The 19,347-nt window shown below is 54.2% G+C and overlaps 7 protein-coding genes and 1 non-coding gene across 8 annotated transcripts; 4 read left to right on the top strand and 4 right to left on the bottom strand.

The window, feature by feature from the left end:
- Positions 1-1,385: 1,385 nt before the first annotated feature.
- Positions 1,386-4,368, bottom strand: QC762_309830 (uncharacterized protein; the record flags this gene model as incomplete). The annotated part of the gene is made up of 2 exons (XM_062889280.1): positions 1,605-4,368; positions 1,386-1,556 (listed from the first exon to the last, which is right to left on the bottom strand). Exons 1-2 carry the CDS (start codon positions 4,122-4,124, stop codon positions 1,386-1,388), a joined length of 2,691 nt encoding a protein of 896 aa, XP_062745244.1. The 5' UTR covers positions 4,125-4,368.
- Positions 4,369-4,420: 52 nt separating this feature from the next.
- QC762_309820 (uncharacterized protein) lies at positions 4,421-6,894 on the top strand. The gene is made up of 2 exons (XM_062889279.1): positions 4,421-5,633; positions 5,688-6,894. The coding sequence occupies exons 1-2, from the start codon at positions 5,112-5,114 to the stop codon at positions 6,618-6,620; spliced, it is 1,455 nt and encodes a 484-aa protein (XP_062745243.1). The 5' UTR covers positions 4,421-5,111; the 3' UTR covers positions 6,621-6,894.
- On the bottom strand, positions 6,661-8,951 carry QC762_309810 (uncharacterized protein). The gene is made up of 2 exons (XM_062889278.1): positions 8,382-8,951; positions 6,661-8,309 (listed from the first exon to the last, which is right to left on the bottom strand). Exons 1-2 carry the CDS (start codon positions 8,407-8,409, stop codon positions 7,093-7,095), a joined length of 1,245 nt encoding a protein of 414 aa, XP_062745242.1. The 5' UTR covers positions 8,410-8,951; the 3' UTR covers positions 6,661-7,092.
- Positions 8,952-9,045: 94 nt separating this feature from the next.
- Positions 9,046-12,004, top strand: MLH3 (DNA mismatch repair protein; the record flags this gene model as incomplete). Its single annotated transcript, XM_062889277.1, has 3 exons — positions 9,046-9,395; positions 9,458-11,701; positions 11,760-12,004. Exons 1-3 carry the CDS (start codon positions 9,164-9,166, stop codon positions 12,002-12,004), a joined length of 2,721 nt encoding a protein of 906 aa, XP_062745241.1. The 5' UTR covers positions 9,046-9,163.
- A 144-nt stretch (positions 12,005-12,148) lies between these two features.
- Positions 12,149-12,220, bottom strand: QC762_0058590. Its single transcript has one exon. It is a non-coding gene; the product is annotated as a tRNA-Met (tRNA).
- A 346-nt stretch (positions 12,221-12,566) lies between these two features.
- Positions 12,567-15,674, top strand: VPS11 (Vacuolar protein sorting-associated protein 11; the record flags this gene model as incomplete). The annotated part of the gene is made up of 3 exons (XM_062889276.1): positions 12,567-12,578; positions 12,654-13,694; positions 13,749-15,674. The coding sequence occupies 3 exons, from the start codon at positions 12,567-12,569 to the stop codon at positions 15,672-15,674; spliced, it is 2,979 nt and encodes a 992-aa protein (XP_062745240.1).
- Positions 15,675-17,414, bottom strand: QC762_309780 (uncharacterized protein). The gene is made up of 3 exons (XM_062889275.1): positions 16,352-17,414; positions 16,204-16,299; positions 15,675-16,147 (listed from the first exon to the last, which is right to left on the bottom strand). The coding sequence occupies exons 1-3, from the start codon at positions 17,201-17,203 to the stop codon at positions 15,737-15,739; spliced, it is 1,359 nt and encodes a 452-aa protein (XP_062745239.1). The 5' UTR covers positions 17,204-17,414; the 3' UTR covers positions 15,675-15,736.
- A 34-nt stretch (positions 17,415-17,448) lies between these two features.
- Positions 17,449-19,334, top strand: ARO2 (bifunctional chorismate synthase/riboflavin reductase [NAD(P)H] aro2). Its single transcript, XM_062889274.1, has 3 exons — positions 17,449-17,695; positions 17,757-17,995; positions 18,052-19,334. Exons 1-3 carry the CDS (start codon positions 17,655-17,657, stop codon positions 19,050-19,052), a joined length of 1,281 nt encoding a protein of 426 aa, XP_062745238.1. The 5' UTR covers positions 17,449-17,654; the 3' UTR covers positions 19,053-19,334.
- Positions 19,335-19,347: the final 13 nt, after the last annotated feature.

Raw genomic sequence — 19,347 nt, 5'->3', positions numbered from 1 at the left:
CAAATAACCTCAGCTGGGCCTGAGGAAGAAGCAAGTCTCCATTGTAGAAAACCATGACTCCGAGACGGCATTATATACATGAGCTGCGATCCGTTTGCGCAAATGCGGAGAAGAAGCAGAACTCGGGGCTTGCTATTACACACCTTTCCTCCGGCTCCCGAGAAGATCAGAGCACGCTTTCTCCAATGGCGTGCTCCCACTCGGGGCGCATGCATCGGCAGAGTTGAACCACCCCAAGGCCGTTCAAGCATTGGACAGGACATCCGATGACACGCAGTACAGGCCCAACAGGGAAAACCACGCGCGTGCCTAGTGGTATGCCTATCCATCTGCATTCCCCAGCGGTGGCTATGCGTGCGCAAGTACTTCCAAGTGCTCAAATGCGACAGATCTCCTGTCACTTGAGGATCTTCTGGGACTGTAGATAAGGCTGAGAGCGGGGAAGGGACCAACACTATTCCCAATCGGCCGGCTCGGCAGCGTGGTGTTAATGCAAGAGATACCTCGCATCGAATTGATCCGGCGATGACGCACAGGGCCCAAAGTCAGGGACTTGGAGAGCCGACAAAAGATTCGGAGAAACCAGGTGAAAGGATAGGGCCGGTCCCTTGATCAGACGCGCTCAATTGCGAACAGCAACCCGCGTCCTGAACCGAACATGTAATGGCCAAACCGCCAACTCAGAGACATCACAGCCTCGTCAGGCAGAGCATGTCGTGGTAAAGATGAGTCGTGTGCCATTCAGGGCGCTTGTTCAAGGGTCGAACACTTGTTCTCCATGTGCTCAAACGCGTGATACTGGATAGAGCGCGTCAATATGCGACCAAGCTTCCCAAAAGGATCACCAAGAACGCCAGGTAACCTCATGAGAATAGGAATAACAAGATGGAGTCCAACAGATAAAAGGCGATGGTTTCCTCAAGAAACACAGACTTCCAAACCGTCAAACCAACCAACACACGCCTGAGCAGCCACCAAGCAGCTGAGAAGAAAGATAATTTGCCTCCCAAAACAAAACTCAAAATGTCGCAAAGAATGGGACCAGGCCTTCAGCTGTCCGGTGATGAGTAAGTTGACTTGATTCTGACTTCCAAGGAATGCCGATACTGATATTGCCGAAGAAGAACAACAACCAGCGAACCCTCTTACTCGCTGCAAAAATATCTCCACAGCAACGGAGAAATCCAGGATCGGCTGCTGAAAGGGCTGAACATGGCCGACATCTTGAGCCGGGCCCGAGCAGTGAAGGATGAAGTTGACACCTTGATGGATGAGATCTCGCCATCGTCGGAAAGCTCGAGCTAAGCCTAGCTGGTGGTTGATAGGTGTATTTGGGACTGTATTATAGGAGTTAAGAGCTGCTAGCGAGTCAATATTACCAAACATTACTGAACTGGGTTCTGAACGGGGCCTTGTTGCGGTGCTGGCTGGGGTGGTGGTTGCGCTGGCTCGTTTGCTGACTGCTGTCCTGGTTGAGGTGCAGGCTGTGGTGCTGGAGGAGGAGGAGGAGGAGGAGGAGGAGTTAGAGGCTCAAAATTGGAAATCGGCCCAAACGCCTGGCAACCTTGTCAGTCAACAGCCTGGGAAAGATCTGATCAACTTACCGCAGAATCAAGATCAATCCAATCGGTCGTTTTCCATTTGTCCCACAGACGGTATACCAATGGGGGAGGCGGTGGTTCAGCAACTTCAACAGGTGGATGATTCGGGAGAGCATGACGGGCCAAATCAGCTTCCCAATGGGCACGTAATGCATCTTCCAAGAGTTGCTCATTGGGAGATTGGGCATCCGCATCATCACTGCCCCCCTGGCCTTGCCCTGCAACCTGAGCCTGGGCCTGACTCTGTTCCGCCGGCGTTCGTCCAGCCCCAGTCACTTGGCGAGCCGCCTCATCTCGAAGCTCTTCCAAGATGATGGCCCATCTACGCGAGGGCGAATAGCGATTTGTTTGTTTCAAGAGCGCGCCAATAGCCTTTTCTGCGGTCTCGGTGAGTAAGGAGTCCATCTTGCCGTATCCCCTAAAGTGAGTGCCTCCGTACATGGCTTGCCGAGTTCGGATGTGCGGGAGAAGGAAAATAACGGCGGCTGCGCAGAAGCAGACGTGGTGCGCGAAGAAAATGGACTGGAAGTGGCTCTTGTCCCTCTTCTCCTGATCTCTAGCCAATGCGAGGCACATATTCAAAGCTATACGAGCGGCGTCAAGCAGTTTGCGCACAGCAGAATCGGCAGCCTGTTTCTTTTCGGCATCGGCCGAGTATGGTGCTGTCATGAACGGACGATAGACGAGAATGGCGGCGTGGCAATGAGCCAGGGTCAAGAGAGTGGACTGTCGACGGAAAATAGTGTGCAACATGGAAGGCTTGAGATGGCACATCATGAAGGGTAGCTGCTCTTTCCACTGTTCCAACTCGTTCCCTAGTCGTGTAGCGCTCTCCAACCTCCAGTCATCGGGTATCTCGCGAAACGTGTACACGTCTCGCATAATCTTATCGATGATCTGGTTCAACTTGGCCTGCTCAGTGCCAGCCTCCAAGTAACAGTCGCCCAGGTGTGGCCGGAAAGGGCCTTCGGGACCCATATCTTCGTCGTTGACAGGATCCGGGAACTCCTGGTCAACTGCTTCATTGGAAAAATGGCAGGGCCTTCCACACATCAACGAAATTTCCTTGTCAATGATGTAGGCGGTCCAAAACGTGCGCCTCTCGCACTGGATCTTTGCGTAATCTGGGTTGACTGTCATATCCCGACCCAGGCCTCGATTTCGGCCTCGTCTGCGATGGAGGCCGAGCTGAGTCAGCATGTGGACGGCATTGCCAAAGATATACCAAGCTTGGCTCAGCCGACATGTGCAAAGGAGATACAGGACTTGGAGGAGACGAGCTTGGATGGATTCCAGCTTTGGTGGGCCCGGCTCAGAGTCTGTGAGACGAATGGTTGCCAGGAACAGTTGGTCTCCCATGTTGAGCGTCCAGAGACGATCCCACATCTTTTGTCTAACGGCTTCTCGCCATGGTCGGTCGTAAAACATTGTGCCAATAGACATGCACATGAGCGCAATGGTGGCTTTTGCCGGGCCGAGATCCTTCTCCAGGGGTGAGTTTGCAGTCCAGTTCTTCCATACCCTTTCCAACCAGGACTTGACGGTGGGCCGGTGTAGAAAGTGAAAGGTCTCGGTCCAGCCGTTCTGAAAAGCGTTGAGCATCTCGAACCATTTGGCCGGACTCTCAGGAAAAGCCAGCGGCAACGTAGTGTCGAAAGGCTGGTCACTAGGCGGCATGACGAGGTCGCCAGGAACACCATATTCTTGTCCGTAGCTAGTGGGTATTTTCTGGTAGCGGGCCATCCTCTCCCAGGCTTTGTGAAGAAAAGCCAGGGGTGGTGTCTCGGGATCCGCATATCGATTTGTGAGCATGTAGTTCTCGTGATCCTGAAGTGGAATGCGCCTGACTGCGAATGTACCTCCATATTCAGTAGAGTCGTTCTCCTGCAGCTCTGTTTCATCAGCCTCTGCTTCTGAGGCCTCACCCTCGCCTTCGCCTTCCTCACCGCCCTCGCCCGGTGGCATCGAGTCTCGTTGTTTTGCACGTAGCTTGAAGGTGCATGCAACACGGCTGTTGAAGCAGTTCTCGCATGGTAGCTTGCCCGAGCAAGACACCTTTTGAGTTCGACAGAGATCACAGGCACGTAGAGCCCAGCTTCTGTCACGGACTTCCCTCCCAAACTCGTCAACTGGCTGGGCGAGGTTACGGGCTTGGCCATCGGCGGGAGGAGGGGGTGGTGTCTTTGCAATGCCCCTGATATAGGGTCTGTCATAGGTACACGCCCTGTCGCGCTTGGTGCAGTTGTTGCATGGCTTGAAGCCACTGCATTTCATACGTTTGCCATGGCATTGATCACAGGAGCGGGAGATGCGCTGCTTCTTTTCCTTGGGAGAGTCTGTCGTCCCATTGGCATCTCCTTCGGCAGCGTTGGACTTTCGCTTGCCCTTCTTCTTCGGACCAGGCTCGGCAATGCGTGTTTCTGGCAGGGCATTGCGGTGGACAGGGGGCGCAAAGGGCACCTCAAGCGAGGCATAGGTGGGTGGAGCAAACTGCTGCTGGGTATGTTGGTGCTGATCGGCCATTGTCGTCGTCGCTGTTGGCGGCGAGACTCTCGCAGCTGTCGGAGCGCGTCGACGCGTCGTTATGATCGGGTTGACGGATAGACGGCGCTAGCCCCCATCCACTCAAAATGCCACGAATTTCTCCTGTCAAAGAGTGGGGTCTGGGTTATGTGTACCATAGCTGACTAAGCTTCAAGCCTACCCGAACCGGCTAAGCTACCCGGTGGGTAAGGGTTTCTTTCGGCACTGGGATGATGGATCAGAGCTGTTGCTTGGATGTGCTCTCATCGCTATATAGTATTGTCCTCAAGTTTGGTATTTTCCTTTGCTCTAGCAACCGCCAATTGTTAATTCTGGACTTCGTGGACTTCAATCAATATATCCCCGCCGTAGGCCCACGCCCGATGACAGCCGTGCGCTCCTTCCCGGTTCGGCAGTTCCTGGATTGCTCGGCCCACCATCAGCTGCCGATTGGCCACCGTGAGCTTCCATCCGGCGTCTTAAAAAGTTATCCAGACACAAGATAGTCATGTTATCAACACCTTCAAAGACATCAATGTCTGGTCACGAGCGCTTCCTCATCTCGATCTCCTATTTTCACGCTTCTAGATAATTTCAGCCAATGTGATGGCTGTTGTATGTCAAAACGGTTTCCATCTGCCTTCCACAAGGGCTTCGATGGAATTTCACCAATTCTAGGCGAGCGGGCCCCGTGGACTGTGGGGGGTTCTTTGTTACGTCACCCGCGCAGTGATTCTCGACCTCTTTGCGCCTCGTATTTCCAACCTTCCGGCGTCCCCCACAAACGGTGACGGTTTTGGTTTCATGCAGCGGTCACATGGAGAGCTCTAGGCGGGGTACATGGTGCATTCTACCGATATTCCATCAGTTTCGTGACTTGACCTCAATTCGAAAATATAACAGAACAACTGCAAGCTGTTGTAATATTTTGACTCTCCCACCTTGTGTCCATTATACAGTTCACATATCGTCAACCACTCTACCACCATGTCGCCCGCTACCATTCGCCTCGGCACAGCTTCTCCCAGCACACAAGCTAGCACTCCCGAAACCATTGCTCAGCTGGAACAGATCGCCCGTCGTGCCGCATCGAAAAAGATTGACATTCTCCTGCTCCCGGAAGCTTACATCGGAGGATACCCTCGCGGAACGCACTTTGGCTGTGTCATTGGCTCGCGCACAGCCGAGGGCAGAGAAGAATATCTCCGATACTTCCAAAACGCCGTTGACTTGGGTGATACCGTTGGTGATGGAGCCGGTGCTGGGGAAGCATGGATCAAACGTGCCTTGCCGGGAGATGCTGTCCCCGGGTCGAACGAGAACAGCAAGGAGCCTGCTGCGAACAAACGGGGTGATGGCACCAGGGAACAACTCGAGAGAATTGCTCGTGAAACCGGAGTATTCATTGTCACTGGCCTGATAGAAAAGACCGGAGGGTCCATGTATTGCTCGGTTGTATATGTTTGCCCAAAGCAAGGAATCATCGGCAAGCGCAGAAAGGTCATGCCTGTTAGTTACCCCTTTTTGATCCCTTTTCCTTTCCAATACTAACGCCCCAGACAGACCGGCACCGAACGCCTGGTATGGGCTCAAGGCTCCCCAGCTACCCTCCGCGCAGTAAGCACCACCATCCGCGGCGTCCGCATCAACCTCGGCGCAGCCATCTGCTGGGAGAACTACATGCCTTTGGTTCGACAATCCCTCTACAGCCAAAACATCAACCTCTACCTCGCCCCCACCGCTGACGGGAGAGACACCTGGCTATCCCTGATGAGGACAGTAGCCATCGAAGGCCGCTGTTTCGTCATCTCCTCCAACATGGCCGTCCCCCCTCCTTCCATCCCTCAACAAATTCCCAACAGCCACCCAGACTCCTCCTCCGCCATCCTAACCGAAGAACCCGATCACGAAAACCCCCACGACGACCACACCCCCATCTTCTCCGACCACCACCCCTCCCCCTTCGCACCCAAACACCACAGCAACCGCCGGGCCTCATGCCTAACAGAAGAAGGCTTTGAGATCGCCCTCCCTCGTTCAAAATCCCCCAGCACCCCCACCACCACCACAACCACACGCCGCGCCACCCCCTCCCCCACCCGCACAACCACCTCAACAGTAAACACCCTCTCCCCCTCCTCCAAGCGCAGAACCTCAGTCTTCGACAAAGACGGCAACGAGATTGTGCTCTGCTGCAAAAAGCCTTCCCACGTTACCAACTCCCAAACCCAGCCTATGGTCCCTCCCGCTCCCAAACTGACAAACTCCAGCAGCGGGGAATGGGTCTCCCGGGGTGGATCAAGCATAATCTCCCCCTTTGGAGAGGTCCTCTCCGGTCCCCAATGGGAGGATAACACCAGCCTCATCTGCACCGACGTCGACTTTGAGGATTGCATCAGGGGACGCCTGGACCTGGACACGGCGGGAAGTTACTCGAGGAATGATTCGTTCGAGTTTGGGGTCAGGGGCTTGGATTTGAGTCCTTTGCCCTATTGAACTAACTAACCAACTTTTGGCACCATATATAACAAACAGCCCCTGGGCTAAATCCATGAAATCAATAGGTTTTTGTGTAATTGTATTTTTTGACAGAGCTGGGGTATCATGGGTTTTTATCTTTGTATAAACTCAAGAAATGAAGAAACGAACAAACAAGTCAACCCCGTCGAGTAGAAAAAAAAATGCTTGCGCAATCCTTGCTATTTGTCTGTTTTAATAAAAAGTCATGAAAGAAACAAACCAGGAATGGATATCGATACTGTAACTGAAACTGAGAGAGAACACAAACCGAGAGACGACAAAGAAAAACCCAAGGAAAACACCATTACCGCCCACTTTCCTGTCCTGTTGTTCGTTGCCATGAAACGAGACAAAATGCAACGCGTGAAACGAAAAACTCCAGACTACCTCCCTTGCCCCCAAAGAAACACAAGCCGCTGTCCCATCCCCCTTTCATGTCGTGACCCCTTTACTCCTTGGTAGTCCCAGCGCCAGCACTCCCACTCCCCCCCTCCTCCTCAACATACCCCTGCACCTCCCTCGCACTCGTCAACGGACTCGGTGCCGCGGCCACAGCACTATCCCCCCTCCCAAACCCAATACTCCCATTGATACTCTCCGCCCTCCCATGTCCCAACAGCCCGCTCCTCACACTGGCAGTATCCCTATCACCACCAACCACACTCCCAAGGCCCTGCTTCGCATAAAAGCTATTCCTCTCACTGCTCACCCCGAAATTCCCCGTCGTGGCACTGTAGATGCTCGCCCGCTCACCTCCGACCCCACCGGTCCCCGTCCTGTGGAGCCCCGGGGTGGTGGGGATGCCGGGATTTTCCAAGTTGGCGCTTAGCACGCTCAATGGCAGGGATTCCCTGCTTCCTCCCCACAGAGACGAAGGAGCCAGCGCCCGCACCGAGGCGTCTGTGTCGAATGAACGGCGGCGGCCGCGCTTGGAGGAGGAGGCAAGTGTGAGGATGGAAGCGTTGTCGGTAAGGAGGTTGTTAGCTGTGGCGGTGTGATAGGTTGTCGGGTGGCCCGTGGTGGAATTGGCGCCGGCGGTTGCGAGGTGGGCGGGGATAGCGGAGGCGGGGGAGGCGGTCGGAAAGGGCTGGTTGAAGTGAATGATGTGCGAGTTGGATTGGTTGCCGTTGCTGGCTGGGGTTGTGTTTTGGGCGCCACCGCCGGCCGTGTTTGGCGCCGCGGTTTGGATTGTTGTGAGGGTTGTGGTTAAGGACCTGACGGAAGGCGCCGGGGATGAGAAGGTGCTATCGCCGCCTCGCCGGCCGTTCACGGTGTAGGTTGTGTTGGTGATTGATGGTACTCCGCGCGACGTCGCCGTCATTGATCGTGATGTGTCGTGCTCGGTCGATACGGTTGGCGCCATGGAGCGAGCTCCCACTGTGGGTGGTGGTTGCCCCTCGTCGGATATTCTGACTGAAGCATTTTGATCGCCCGACACAATGCTGAATGATCTTCTGCTAGGATCCGTGGATTCTGTGTACTGGCTCTCTCTATTCGTGGTAGCAGGCGGAAGGCGACCGGACTCGGGGTATGGGTTGTTGTTCTTGGATGGGCGCAGCTTTGCGCTGTCTTTGGTGTGTCGGTGACCCTCACCATTGGAGGAAGATTTCAGGTTGGCCAGTTTCTTCATCAACGTGGAGAACGGCCGTCGTCGACCTGATCGACCTGAGCGACCCAACATCATGTCAGCTTTTGCTTATCGCTAGAACGAGCGAAACAAGAGAAGGTCAGAATCACCATGAGAAGCAGTCGCAGTCTCCGTCATCGCAGTATCTGGGACGCTAGAAGCGGGGGAAAGGTTTCGGCCTTGCGCGAAGAGAGGACCAGGTAGGTTGGATGCACGTAGGTGGTTGTTATCGGGGATAGCAGGTCAAGATTCTGGTCGCGGTTGCCGGAGGGGTGTTGGAATCTGGTACACGTCGGGTAGTAAAGAAAGCAGATGATATGTTGGTCGAGTGCGGCCGTTGTGGATGGGAAAAGATAAAGTGAGGCGTCGAGCAGGTTTACTTTTTGTTGCTGTCAATGGGGCGGTTCATGAATTGTTTGCAAAGCCGTGCGGAGAGGTCGCACAGGCCGTGGCGTTGTCGGATCACCCAAGACGATAACTCAGTGCTTTCGCAGGTGGCGCGTAAGTGAGACGGGTGAAATGGATGGCTTGGAAGGTTGCGGGAAGAGGGCGATGATGTCGGTATTGAACAATGGCAGAAGCCAAGAAGGGTCGTTGTTCTCCAGAAGCTCAAGCGGAAACATCCCAAGCTTTCGGTTGTCGTTCCGCACGCTCCACGCTCCACAGGGGGTTCAGTGACGAAGCCGGGCCCCAGGGTGCCGACACAAGATGGTGTGGGGCCCATCCACAACGCTCTTGGCACAACACAGTGATCACGTGGGAGTCCATCCACACCCTCACTTTCCCATTTAACGACTCCCGGACAGTCTTCTGCTGTTGTGTTGCATCTGATCAAGGTTGGATGCAGGACAACTCACTGGCTGGGTAGCGAGATGTCGGGATCACAACCGCCATGTCGATACAGCAACTGCCCGGGGACGTTGTTGCTCAAATCAAATCATCCACTATCATTACCTCGCTGAACACTGCCGTCTGTGGTCTGCTTCGAAATTCTTTGGATGCCAGATCTACGAAGATCAACATCTCAGTTGACTATGGGCGTGGAAGCTGCTCTGTCGAAGACAACGGTGTTGGCATTCCTCCATCCAATTTTCGGGAGGGTGGGGGACTAGGCCAACTGCACTGTACGTCATCCACCGCTCAAGCAATGTTTTGTTGTTCGGCCCAACTAACATCGTTGCTCTAGATACCTCGAAATACCCGCCGTCCGCAGACTGTCACGGCAAACATGGCGAGTTCCTGGCATCTCTAGGCGCTCTCTCTTTGTTGACCGTCACGTCACATCACCGTGATTACCGGTCACACAACTCGCTTACCATACACAAGTCCAATGTGGTGACACGGAATGTTCCAGCCCTGCCTGAGCAGCGCATATTGGACTTTTCCAGCGGGACTCGTGTTGTCGTCCGTGATCTTTTCGGCTACCTGCCTGTCCGCGTCAAGCAGAGAGCTACGGAAGTGGAGCGATTGGGCACAAGTAGGTATTTCGATCAGCTGATCCACGAAGCCGTTGCTCTTCTGCTTGCTTGGCCAGGAGAGGTGGCTGTAAATCTCCAGGATTCGATTGCTCGAAGAACAGTGTCTCTTCAGACATCTCCACTTGCTGATATCGAGAAACACCATTTACTGTCAACTCGGGATGTTCTTTTGCGAACACCCAAGCTTCTTCTTGCAGCGTCCTTGTTGGACCAAGAGAATCCGAAGTCGTGGGTCTCGATTGGTGCCACTGCTCCAGGCATTACCGTGAGAGGCTGCGTGTCACTGGAACCAGCAGCTACGAAGAGAGTGCAGTTCATCGCTCTCGGCATCCAGCCATCCCTCAACGAAGGTCACTCAAACTTCCTCTACAATGAAGTCAACAACGTGTTTGCCAACTCCAGCTTCGGTACCATCGAAGAAGCTGGCGTTGATGACGACGGTTGTCCACAGAAGATGGCTGGCTTCACCCGCAAAGAGCTGAAGCCAAGAAAAGGCGTGGACCGATGGCCCATGTTCTTTCTCCAGATCATATTAGAGCACGGGTTGGGTTCTGTGGATGCGGATGACTTTCTAGATGAAAGGCGGCCGAATCTCTCCATCATTGTTGACCTGCTTCAAGTGATGGCATATGAGTTCTTGAAGAAGCACATGTTTCGACCAAGGTCTGTTCACGCCATTAAGCAGCTCAAAACTGGAACCGTCTCTGGTTCTGATTTTGCTTTCGAGACGAACCGAAAATCAGCTTCGCAGCTGCCGGTAGCCAGGTCTGCTTCGAGACTAAGTGTTCGCACAAAGGCTTCAAGGAAGTCGACCACACGGGACACCGAGACACGCTCTGCATCACCATTTTCATCATGGCCCAAAACCAAGCATGTCGTCCAGCCACAAACTGAACTCAAGAGAGCAGTGTCATTGCCTATCGGTCGCACCTCGAGTGGCACGTCTCTAGCCGGCTGTTCCAATGCCATCTCGGATGGTTCAGAAACAGTTGAAAAGCCGCATGATCCAGTCGCAGATACATCTGCTGAGCCAATGATCTGGATTGACCCTGTTACCAAAATCAAGTCGATAATTGATCCACGGACTGGTTTTGCGATGAGGCCCAAACAGGGTTCCAATAAAAAGCCGAGCCTTGATCGGAGAAGAAGCTCAACAGCGCTCAGGGACTGGAAACCTAGCACAAACACCCGGGGCCGGTCCTTTTTCCTGCCAACGGAACGGCCCATCCCTAGGCTACCCCAGGAATCAGACACGCTTGGCTGCGAAGGAGGTGAACATGGCTGCCATGGGCTTGGGGTAATTACCCTCGAGAACAGCAATAACAGTGTTTCGACTGCTCTGGAAGGGAGAATATCCAAAGACACGCTACGAAAAGCCGAAGTGGTGAGTCAAGTGGATGAAAAGTTTGTGTTGGTGAAAGTCTTCAACCAGGCTGGAACAGTCCACAGGAGAGATCTCGTCGATTCTCCGCTGCTGGTGATCATAGACCAACATGCCGCTGACGAGCGTTACCGGGTTGAAGCTCTGCTGAAAGAGTACTTCGTGCCGGACCCAGATGACGGCAGGAGCTTGGTGGCGGCCAGAACGCATTTGGACAAGAAGTTGTTCTTTGACTTGTCTAGGCAAGAAGGAGAGCTGCTTTTGAGGTTCAAAAGGCATTTTGCTTATTGGGGTGTTATCTACGACGTGACAACCCAAGACCAGGCATCGAGGGTCACGGTGGAGGTTCAGGCCTTGCCGCCCAGTATAGTGGAACGGTGCCGTCTTGAACCCAGGCTTCTTGTCGAACTGCTCCGGAATGAGATCTGGAAGCTGCATGAAAACCCCAGCAAACAGGCTGGCATCGTGCCACGGCTCCCGATTGGTGACGAGGCCGATCATCAGTGGTTCTCCAGGTTCCACAACTGTCCAGAGGGAATCATTGAGTTGATCCACTCCAGGGCTTGCCGAAGTGAGTTCGCCTTGGTAGGCTACTAGTGACAAAGGCTGAAGCTAACCGGTACTTTCAGGCAGTATCATGTTCAATGACGTCCTGACCAAGGAGCAATGCTTTCAGCTTGTGCAGAAACTGGCTACATGCGCCTTCCCGTTCCAATGTGCCCACGGCAGGCCGTCGATGGTGCCTCTGGTGCATCTCGGGCCGAGCAGCAGTGTCGGGTCTTTCGGCATGGCCAGGGAAAAGAATGGGAAGAAACGGCTGTTGTGTGATATCCGGAAGTGGAAGGACAGTGTGGGAAGGGCGAATCAGACCTGAGAGCGTAACTGTGTAGTAGCACAATAGTAAGGGTGTGGTGATTCTTTTGGCAAAATGGGATAAGACGGAATGAGTCACACTTGGAGCAACCCACCTTTGTAGAGGCAGTTTCGGACCCTGATATTCAACAACAACAGCTCAACAAGCTGCGTGGCGCAGCGGAAGCGCGCCGGGCTCATAACCCGGAGGTCACTCGATCGAAACGAGTCGCAGCTAACTCTTTTGCAATTTTTTTTTCACAATTCAACTCTTTTGCGGGCCTCCATCGAGGATCTTTTCATTTTTGGTAGCTTTCTGGGGTTGGCTTGTTACTGAGCTGCCTTACTGGGTTAGGGTTACTTTGAGATAATGGTTATCTAATCAATTGCCAAGGCCATGTGTGGGGAGCTTGGAGCTCCAACCCCAACAAGGTCCCCAAACAGGCGTCACAAGCTCTCCAGGCCGCACATCAACAACTGGAGCGCATTCGTAGACATATTCTCTACTTTGCGCCCTTCCTTTTTTTCTCTTCACCGCTCCAAGTTGACCTCATACAGCAGCGCAAAAGCTGAAAGATGCCACCATGGCGCTAACGGTTTGTCGTTCCCTTTCCCATGCTCTCTTACATCTGTCCCAGCGACGACTAACACGATGTCTGTCTGTCAATTAGTGGCGCTCCTTTGACTTCTTCGAGTCGACCCCCATCACCCCCTCGGACCCGACCTCCCGCTCCTTCTTCGACAACCCTTCCCACTTCTCCCAGTCCATCGCCTCTGTCTGCTCCGGGTCGGAATCCTTGTTCCTAGGCGGCTTCGACGGCACGGTGCGGATCATCGGGCCCAACTTCAAGATCTTGAGGGAGTTCACCGCCTACGACAATGGCTCCTCGGTCACGCACATGCGGCAGGTGGAAGGGACGAGTTTGCTGGTTACGATTGGGGAGGGGGGCGCGGGGGAGGATCTGGAGCCGGGGCAGCCGGTGGTGAGGGTGTGGAGTTTGGATAAGGTTAATAAAAAGGATGGGAACCCCGGGTTGCTGAGTAGTGTTGTCGTGAATAACGGGAAGAGGCCTTTTCCCATTTCGGCGTTTACGGCGACGGATGATCTGACGCAGTTGGCGGTTGGGTTTGCGAATGGGGCGGTGGTGGTGGTGAGGGGGGATTTGATTCATGATTTGGGGACGAAGCAGAGGGTGATTTATGAGAGTGATGAGCCGATTACGGGGGTGGAGATGCATGTTGATGGTGGGGTGGGGTTGACGACGCTGTTTGTGGCTACGACGGCGAGAGTGTTGAAAGTGGTGATCAGTGGGAAGGGGCATGGGCAACCCCCTAAAACGGTGGAGGATGAGGGGTGTGGGGTGGGATGTATGGTTGTTGATAGGAGGACGGGGGAGATTGTGGTGGCGAGGGAGGATGCCGTGTATTATTACACGCTGGAGGGGAGGGGGCCGCCGACGGCGTATGAGGGGGCGAAGAAGCTGGTTGCCGTGTATGGGGACTATGTTGCGGTGGTGTCGCCGCCGACGCCGGCGGGGGAGGCGGATACGACGAGGAGGAGGTTTTGGGGGGGTGCGGCGGATAGTATTTATACTTTTACGTTGATACATCCGGAGCTGAGGATTATTGCGCACAGTGAGACAGTGTTGGCGGATGTGAAGCATATTTTTGCGTTGTGGGCGGATCTGTATATGCTGACGCTGGATGGAAAGGTTTGTTGCTCTTGGGAAGTAAGAGAGGATAATGGCTAATGTGACGATAAACAGATCTTCCGGTATCATGAAAAGACACTGCAGCAACGGTTGGACATGCTCTATCAGCGCAATCTCTATACCCTTGCCGTGGACCTTGCTCAAAAGTGCGGGATGGACGCTCAGCAACAGAATATCATTTACCGGAAATATGGGGATTACCTTTACCAAAAAGGCAATTACGACGAGGCCATGACGCAGTACATCAAGGCCATAGACAGCACAGAGCCATCACAGGTCATCAGAAAGTTCCTCGACACGCAGAGGATACACAACTTGATCGAGTATCTGGAGGAGTTGCATGAGCATCACAGGGCGACATCAGATCACACAACTCTGTTGCTGAACTGTTACGCCAAGCTGAAGGATATTGACAAGCTGGAAAAGTTCATCAAGTCTGAAGGGGATCTCAAGTTTGACCTTGATACAGCTATCTCGATGTGCCGGCAGGGTGGCTACTACGAGCAAGCAGCATATCTTGCCAAGAAGCACGGGGAGCATGATCTCGTGGTGGATATCCTCATCGAGGATTCTCATGCCTACAATGAGGCGCTGGATTTCATCTGGCATCTGGATCCAGAGACAGCATACCCCTGTCTGATGAAGTATGCCCGTGTTCTGATCGAACACTGCCCATCGGATGCTACGCAGCTCTTCATCGACTATCACACCGGCAAGTATAAGCCACGAGTGGATGCCCCCATCACAGCCGAGGCCGCCCCTGTAACGACAAACGGAGGGTTTGCAGCGGGAGCGGCCAATGCCGTTTCCAACCTCAGCAGTTTGCTACCATTGCCGTACATGAACACGGCGGTGCTAGCAAGCAATAACAATGCCAATGCAAAGCCAACAGTGGGCGACATGTCCCTCAAGCAAGAGGCCATCGCCATCAAGTACACCCCTCCCAAACCGCGAACGGCCTTTTCATCCTTTATTGACCACCCAGACGAGTTCATCGTCTTTCTCGAAGCCTGCCTCCAAGATGACGCCCTGTCAAAAGAAGACAAGACGGACATTTACACCACCCTGTTTGAGATGTACCTCCACAAATCCAACGAAAAGAAATCCGACGCCCACCGCGAGAAGTGGGAGGCCAAGGCCAAGTCCCTGATCGAAGCCGACAAATCCCTACCAGCAACGCAAGAGAAACCCCAGATTGAAAACTCCAACGTCCTTTTGCTCTCTCACCTTTCCAACTTTAGGGATGGAACCACGCTGGTGAAGGAGCAGTCGGGTTTGCTGTTTGACATTTTTCGCTCTTATACATCAGCAAAGGACACCAAGGGGGCGATCAAGGCGCTGGCTAAATACGGGCCGGAAGAACCGCAACTCTACCCCGCGGCGTTGTCGTATCTGACGTCTGACGCGAAGATTCTTGACGAAGCAGGGCCGGATGAGCTGGCAGCTGTGCTGGATAGGATTGATAAGGGGGGTTTGATGGCCCCGCTGCAGGTGGTGCAGACACTGTCGAAGAACAGTGTCGCGAGCATGGGGATGATCAAGCCCTACCTGGCCAAGAGGATAGAGGCTGAGCGGTTGGACATTCAAGAAAATAAACGGGTGGTCAGCCAGTTCAGGACGGAGACGATGGCGAGGAGGCAGGAGATTGCTGATCTCGGGGGGAAGCCGGCCGTGTTTCAGGCTACGAGGTGTGGGCAGTGCGGTGGGGGGTTGGAGCTGCCGGTGGTGCACTTTTTGTGCAAGCATAGTTTTCACAGGAGGTGTTTGCGGGTTACGGGGGGAGGGGAGGGGGATGATAATGTGGGGGAGTGTCCGATCTGCGTGGTGGATAATGCGACGATCAGGGCGTTGAAGAAGAGCCAGGAAGAGAATAGTGAGAGGCATGAGTTGTTTAGGGCTGATTTGGAGGGGAGTGAGGATCGGTTCAAGACGGTGGCGGAATGGTTTGGAAGGGGGGTGATGGGGGCCGGGGGGGAGTAGACGGGGAGGGTATGATAATGATCATGTTGGTTTTTTGAGATCAGATGTTTTTTTTTCTGATGTTATTGCTTATCTACCACATACCATCCGTACTCGGGCTTGCCAAACATAAACGCAGCATGGTCCAAGACCAAAGGCTTGCCCCCATCCCTGCAATGCTTCAGCTCCTTGAGCTTCGTCTTTAAACTCTTGTTGATCCCCCTTATCGGTCCCGTCGCCAACATGTCGTTCCCCAACAACCACTTGCATATGCTCCCCACGCTCTCGTTGCGGAGGGTCAGCGACTTGCCGTTCTCGATGCGGAAGTTGATGTAGTGTTTCCACTCGCGGAGGTCGCAGTACTTGGGGACTTCGTGGATTTTTTGCTTCAACAAAAAGTTGAGCGAGGCGGTGTGGTCCTCGGAGCGGAAGAGGGGGGAGTCGGTTTGGAGGTCGAGGATTTCTGAGTGGCGGGCTGTGAGAGTGAGGAAGAACTAGAGGGGGGGTTAGGTTACCGGTGGTAGAGGGAACAAAAAAGGGTTGGGCTTACGTTTGATGGAGGGTGGGGGCGTGGTCGGGGGTCTTCGGGGGTTGGGTGGGAGGCGAGGCGGAATTTAGGGGTGGATTCCCAGAGCCATTTTGGGGACTGATGGTGATGTTAATATTTGGCGTAGGGGAAGGTAGGGGTGAGAACGGACCAGTAGCTCTTGAACCCCATTCCAAATATTGTCATGGTTCAGCGCCTCTTGCTGTTCCACCTCTTTCACCTCGGCCGACTGGCTATCCGGATACATGGTCATGAACTGGTCGATAACGGCCTTGTAGAAGTCGGCATTATCCTCCACTCCTACGTTGCAGACTGGGCTCCGGACACTTTCCACGCCCTGGGCGGCGATATATGGTGCTGCTGGGCTGCGCAACAACCCCGAGATATCGCCCAAGTCAGAGTTGAGAAGTAATGTACCATGATGCAACGCGCGCTTGCCCGTCAATTTGTACGCTGAACCCGAGATTTTGTATGTCGACGGCGCAGGCTCGGGTCCTTCGGCATCTTGCGCTTCCTGAACAATATCATGTCTTTCGTTGACCTTGACACCCTTTATTCCCATATTCTTCAGCGCTTCCACAACCATGAGCGCGTGCTTATCCCTATCGAAGACATCCTTGGGGCAGATGACGGACCAGTTCGCGTTGCCGTGATCATGGACGACGGTTCCCCCTCCTGAGCGCCGGCGGACGAGGTGGTGCTTGAGCTGGCCGAATTTTATTCTTGTCTGTGCTAGTTGTGGAAGGTTGACTTCGGTCCAGGGGTTTTGGTTGCGGCCAATGACCACGCATGGGTCATTTGTGTAGAGGAAGAGGATGGTCGAGTCGGGGTCGGACTTTTCGAGGAGGTGGTGCTCGATGGAGAGGTTGAGGTATGGGTTGGCTGAGCTGGACGTGTAGATTTGGAACTTTTGGGAGATTGCTTTGGTGGTTATTGGCCGAGCGTGCCTCGCTGATAATATGGAACGTATGCGCCAGGCATTTCGGAGGGCAGGTGTGGCCATTGGATGGGCCTGGGGGATGTTGGAGGGGGGGTGTCTGCGAAGTTAAGGTACATAAATAAAAAGAACCTCAACGGCCTGTACCAAAAAAGGCAGCCGGGGGCCCGGGAACCAGGAACGGTCAGGGATTCGCTAGCGCCTCTTCCGCCCCCCGGCACGGGACCGTTGATCCCTGCGACAGAGCCAAGAAGCACCCAAGTCAAATCGCTGCGGGGAGCCGATGACGGAGACAGCATGGAGGGGCTCTGGCGGGTATCAGCTTTTCCATATGGCGTGTGCTGTGTGCGCTGCTCCCCAAAAATTTAGCCAGCATCGTGCCACTGACTCACCGACAACATCTTTGGCCAGACGGAACAAAGAAGAGAGGCCGAGCTTTTGTTAATTTGGGTAGATTTGGTACTAGACAGTCGAGTACTCATCTCCATTTTTGTACCACCACTAAGACCGCAACATAATGGACGGAAACACGTTTGGAAAGGGCTTCACAGTCACCACGTATGTGTCTTCACTGCCATGCGCCAGAGCACATCACCACTAACACACGGCTTGCGCACAGCTGGGGCGAGTCCCACGGAAAGTCGGTCGGATGCACAATTGGAAATGTTCCTGCTCAGCTGAGAATCACCGAGGCCGATGTCCAGCCACAATTGACCCGCCGCCGTCCCGGCCAGAGCGCCATCACAACCCCCCGCGACGAGAAGGACAGAGTTGAAATCCAGTCTGGTGTTCAAAATGGCCTCTCCCTCGGTCTCCCCATGATGATGGTGGTCAAGAACGAGGATCAGCGCCCCAAGGGTAGGCACTGCCGAGCTCAGCATGTTGTTTGGCGCGACATTGACACTGGTGTGCAGACTACGGAAACAAGACCATGGACATGTACCCCAGACCCAGCCATGCCGACTTCACCACCCAGGCGAAATACGGAATCAAGTCGGAAAGTGGAGGTGGCAGAAGCAGTGCCCGCGAGACCATCGCCCGTGTCGCTGCCGGCGCTGTTGCCGAGAAGTACATGATGGACGCCTTCGGCATCGAGATCGTCGCGTTCACCAGCTCCATCGGCGGCATCGACCTCTTTCCCCCTACCCCTGAGCACCCAACCCCCGTCACCGACCCCAAGTTCCACGAGTTCCTCGACAACATCTCCCGCGAGACCGTCGACAAGTTCCTCCCCGTCCGCTGCCCCGACCAGGCCATCTCCGACAAGATGGTCCAGTTGATCACCGAATTCAAGGACCGCAACGACAGCATCGGCGGCACCGTCACCTGCGTCGTCCGCAACGTCCCCGTCGGTCTCGGCGAGCCTGCCTTCGACAAGCTCGAGGCCATGCTCGCCCACGCTATGCTCAGCATTCCCGCCACCAAGAGCTTCGAGATCGGATCCGGCCTCACAGCCTGCACCACCCCGGGCTCCATCCACAACGACCCCTTCGTCTCTACCAAGGGCAGAGAGGTCCCACCATCAGTCGCCAAGAGCGGCGCCTACCTCAAGGGATTCACCCGTCCCAAGCTCACCACCAAGACCAACTTCTCCGGTGGCATCCAGGGTGGCATCACCAACGGTGCTCCTATTTACTTCAAGGTCGGCTTCAAGCCCCCTGCCACCATTGGCCAGGACCAGCTCACTGCAACCTACGACGGCGAGTCAGAGGGTGTTTTGGCCGCCAAGGGGAGACACGACCCCTGCGTCGTGCCCCGTGCTATTCCCATTGTTGAGGCCATGGCTGCTATCACCGTGATGGATGCGCTCGTCAGACATTTCGGTCCCAAGACTCTGAGCCAGTACCTCCCTTACTACAGGGAACCAAATGAGAAGGGCGAGGCGCAGGTTGCGGCACCGGATGATCAGCTTTAAGGGTTGATTGGGAGATCAAGGAGAAATAGATGTGGTTAAAGAGAGGAGGATATGGGGCGATGAAATAAAGATTTTTAAGAATTCGAAATGTACATGCAAGCGTTGTTATGATTAGAGCAAGATTGGGGTGGGCAAAAAGGCGAGGCAGACAAAAGAGACAGTAGGCAGCGCGGGCGCGGAAAAGCAAATGGTTGTTTTTTCGTTGGTTGTGGTCTAAAAAAGAATTGGTTATGATGATATCATGCAGTTTTGTTATTTCTGATCCGTGTCTGTTCAAGCCATACGTGCTCAGAAG

The sequence above is a fragment of the Podospora pseudocomata genome, chromosome 3 (genome assembly GCF_035222375.1).
Source record: "Podospora pseudocomata strain CBS 415.72m chromosome 3, whole genome shotgun sequence".
Classification (NCBI taxonomy): Eukaryota; Fungi; Ascomycota; class Sordariomycetes; order Sordariales; family Podosporaceae; genus Podospora; species Podospora pseudocomata.
The sequence above is the reverse complement of the archived record's forward strand: the minus strand, read 5'-3'. Positions and strand labels throughout refer to the sequence as shown.

Coding starts and splice junctions, on each gene's coding strand:
- QC762_309810 (XM_062889278.1), bottom strand. CDS start 8,409: ATGACGGAGACTGCGACTGCTTCTCATG. Junction 8,310..8,381: donor GACTGCGACTGCTTCTCATG/GTGATTCTGACC, acceptor TGGGTCGCTCAG/GTCGATCAGGTCGACGACGG.
- ARO2 (XM_062889274.1), top strand. CDS start 17,655: ATGGACGGAAACACGTTTGGAAAGGGCTTCACAGTCACCAC. Junction 17,696..17,756: donor AAGGGCTTCACAGTCACCAC/GTATGTGTCTTC, acceptor GCTTGCGCACAG/CTGGGGCGAGTCCCACGGAA. Junction 17,996..18,051: donor CGAGGATCAGCGCCCCAAGG/GTAGGCACTGCC, acceptor ACTGGTGTGCAG/ACTACGGAAACAAGACCATG.
- QC762_309780 (XM_062889275.1), bottom strand. CDS start 17,203: ATGGCCACACCTGCCCTCCGAAATGCCTGGCGCATACGTTCCATATTA. Junction 16,300..16,351: donor ATGGGGTTCAAGAGCTACTG/GTCCGTTCTCAC, acceptor CATCACCATCAG/TCCCCAAAATGGCTCTGGGA. Junction 16,148..16,203: donor GCCCCCACCCTCCATCAAAC/GTAAGCCCAACC, acceptor CCCCCCCTCTAG/TTCTTCCTCACTCTCACAGC.
- QC762_309820 (XM_062889279.1), top strand. CDS start 5,112: ATGTCGCCCGCTACCATTCGCCTCGGCACAGCTTCTCCCAGCACACAA. Junction 5,634..5,687: donor AGCGCAGAAAGGTCATGCCT/GTTAGTTACCCC, acceptor CGCCCCAGACAG/ACCGGCACCGAACGCCTGGT.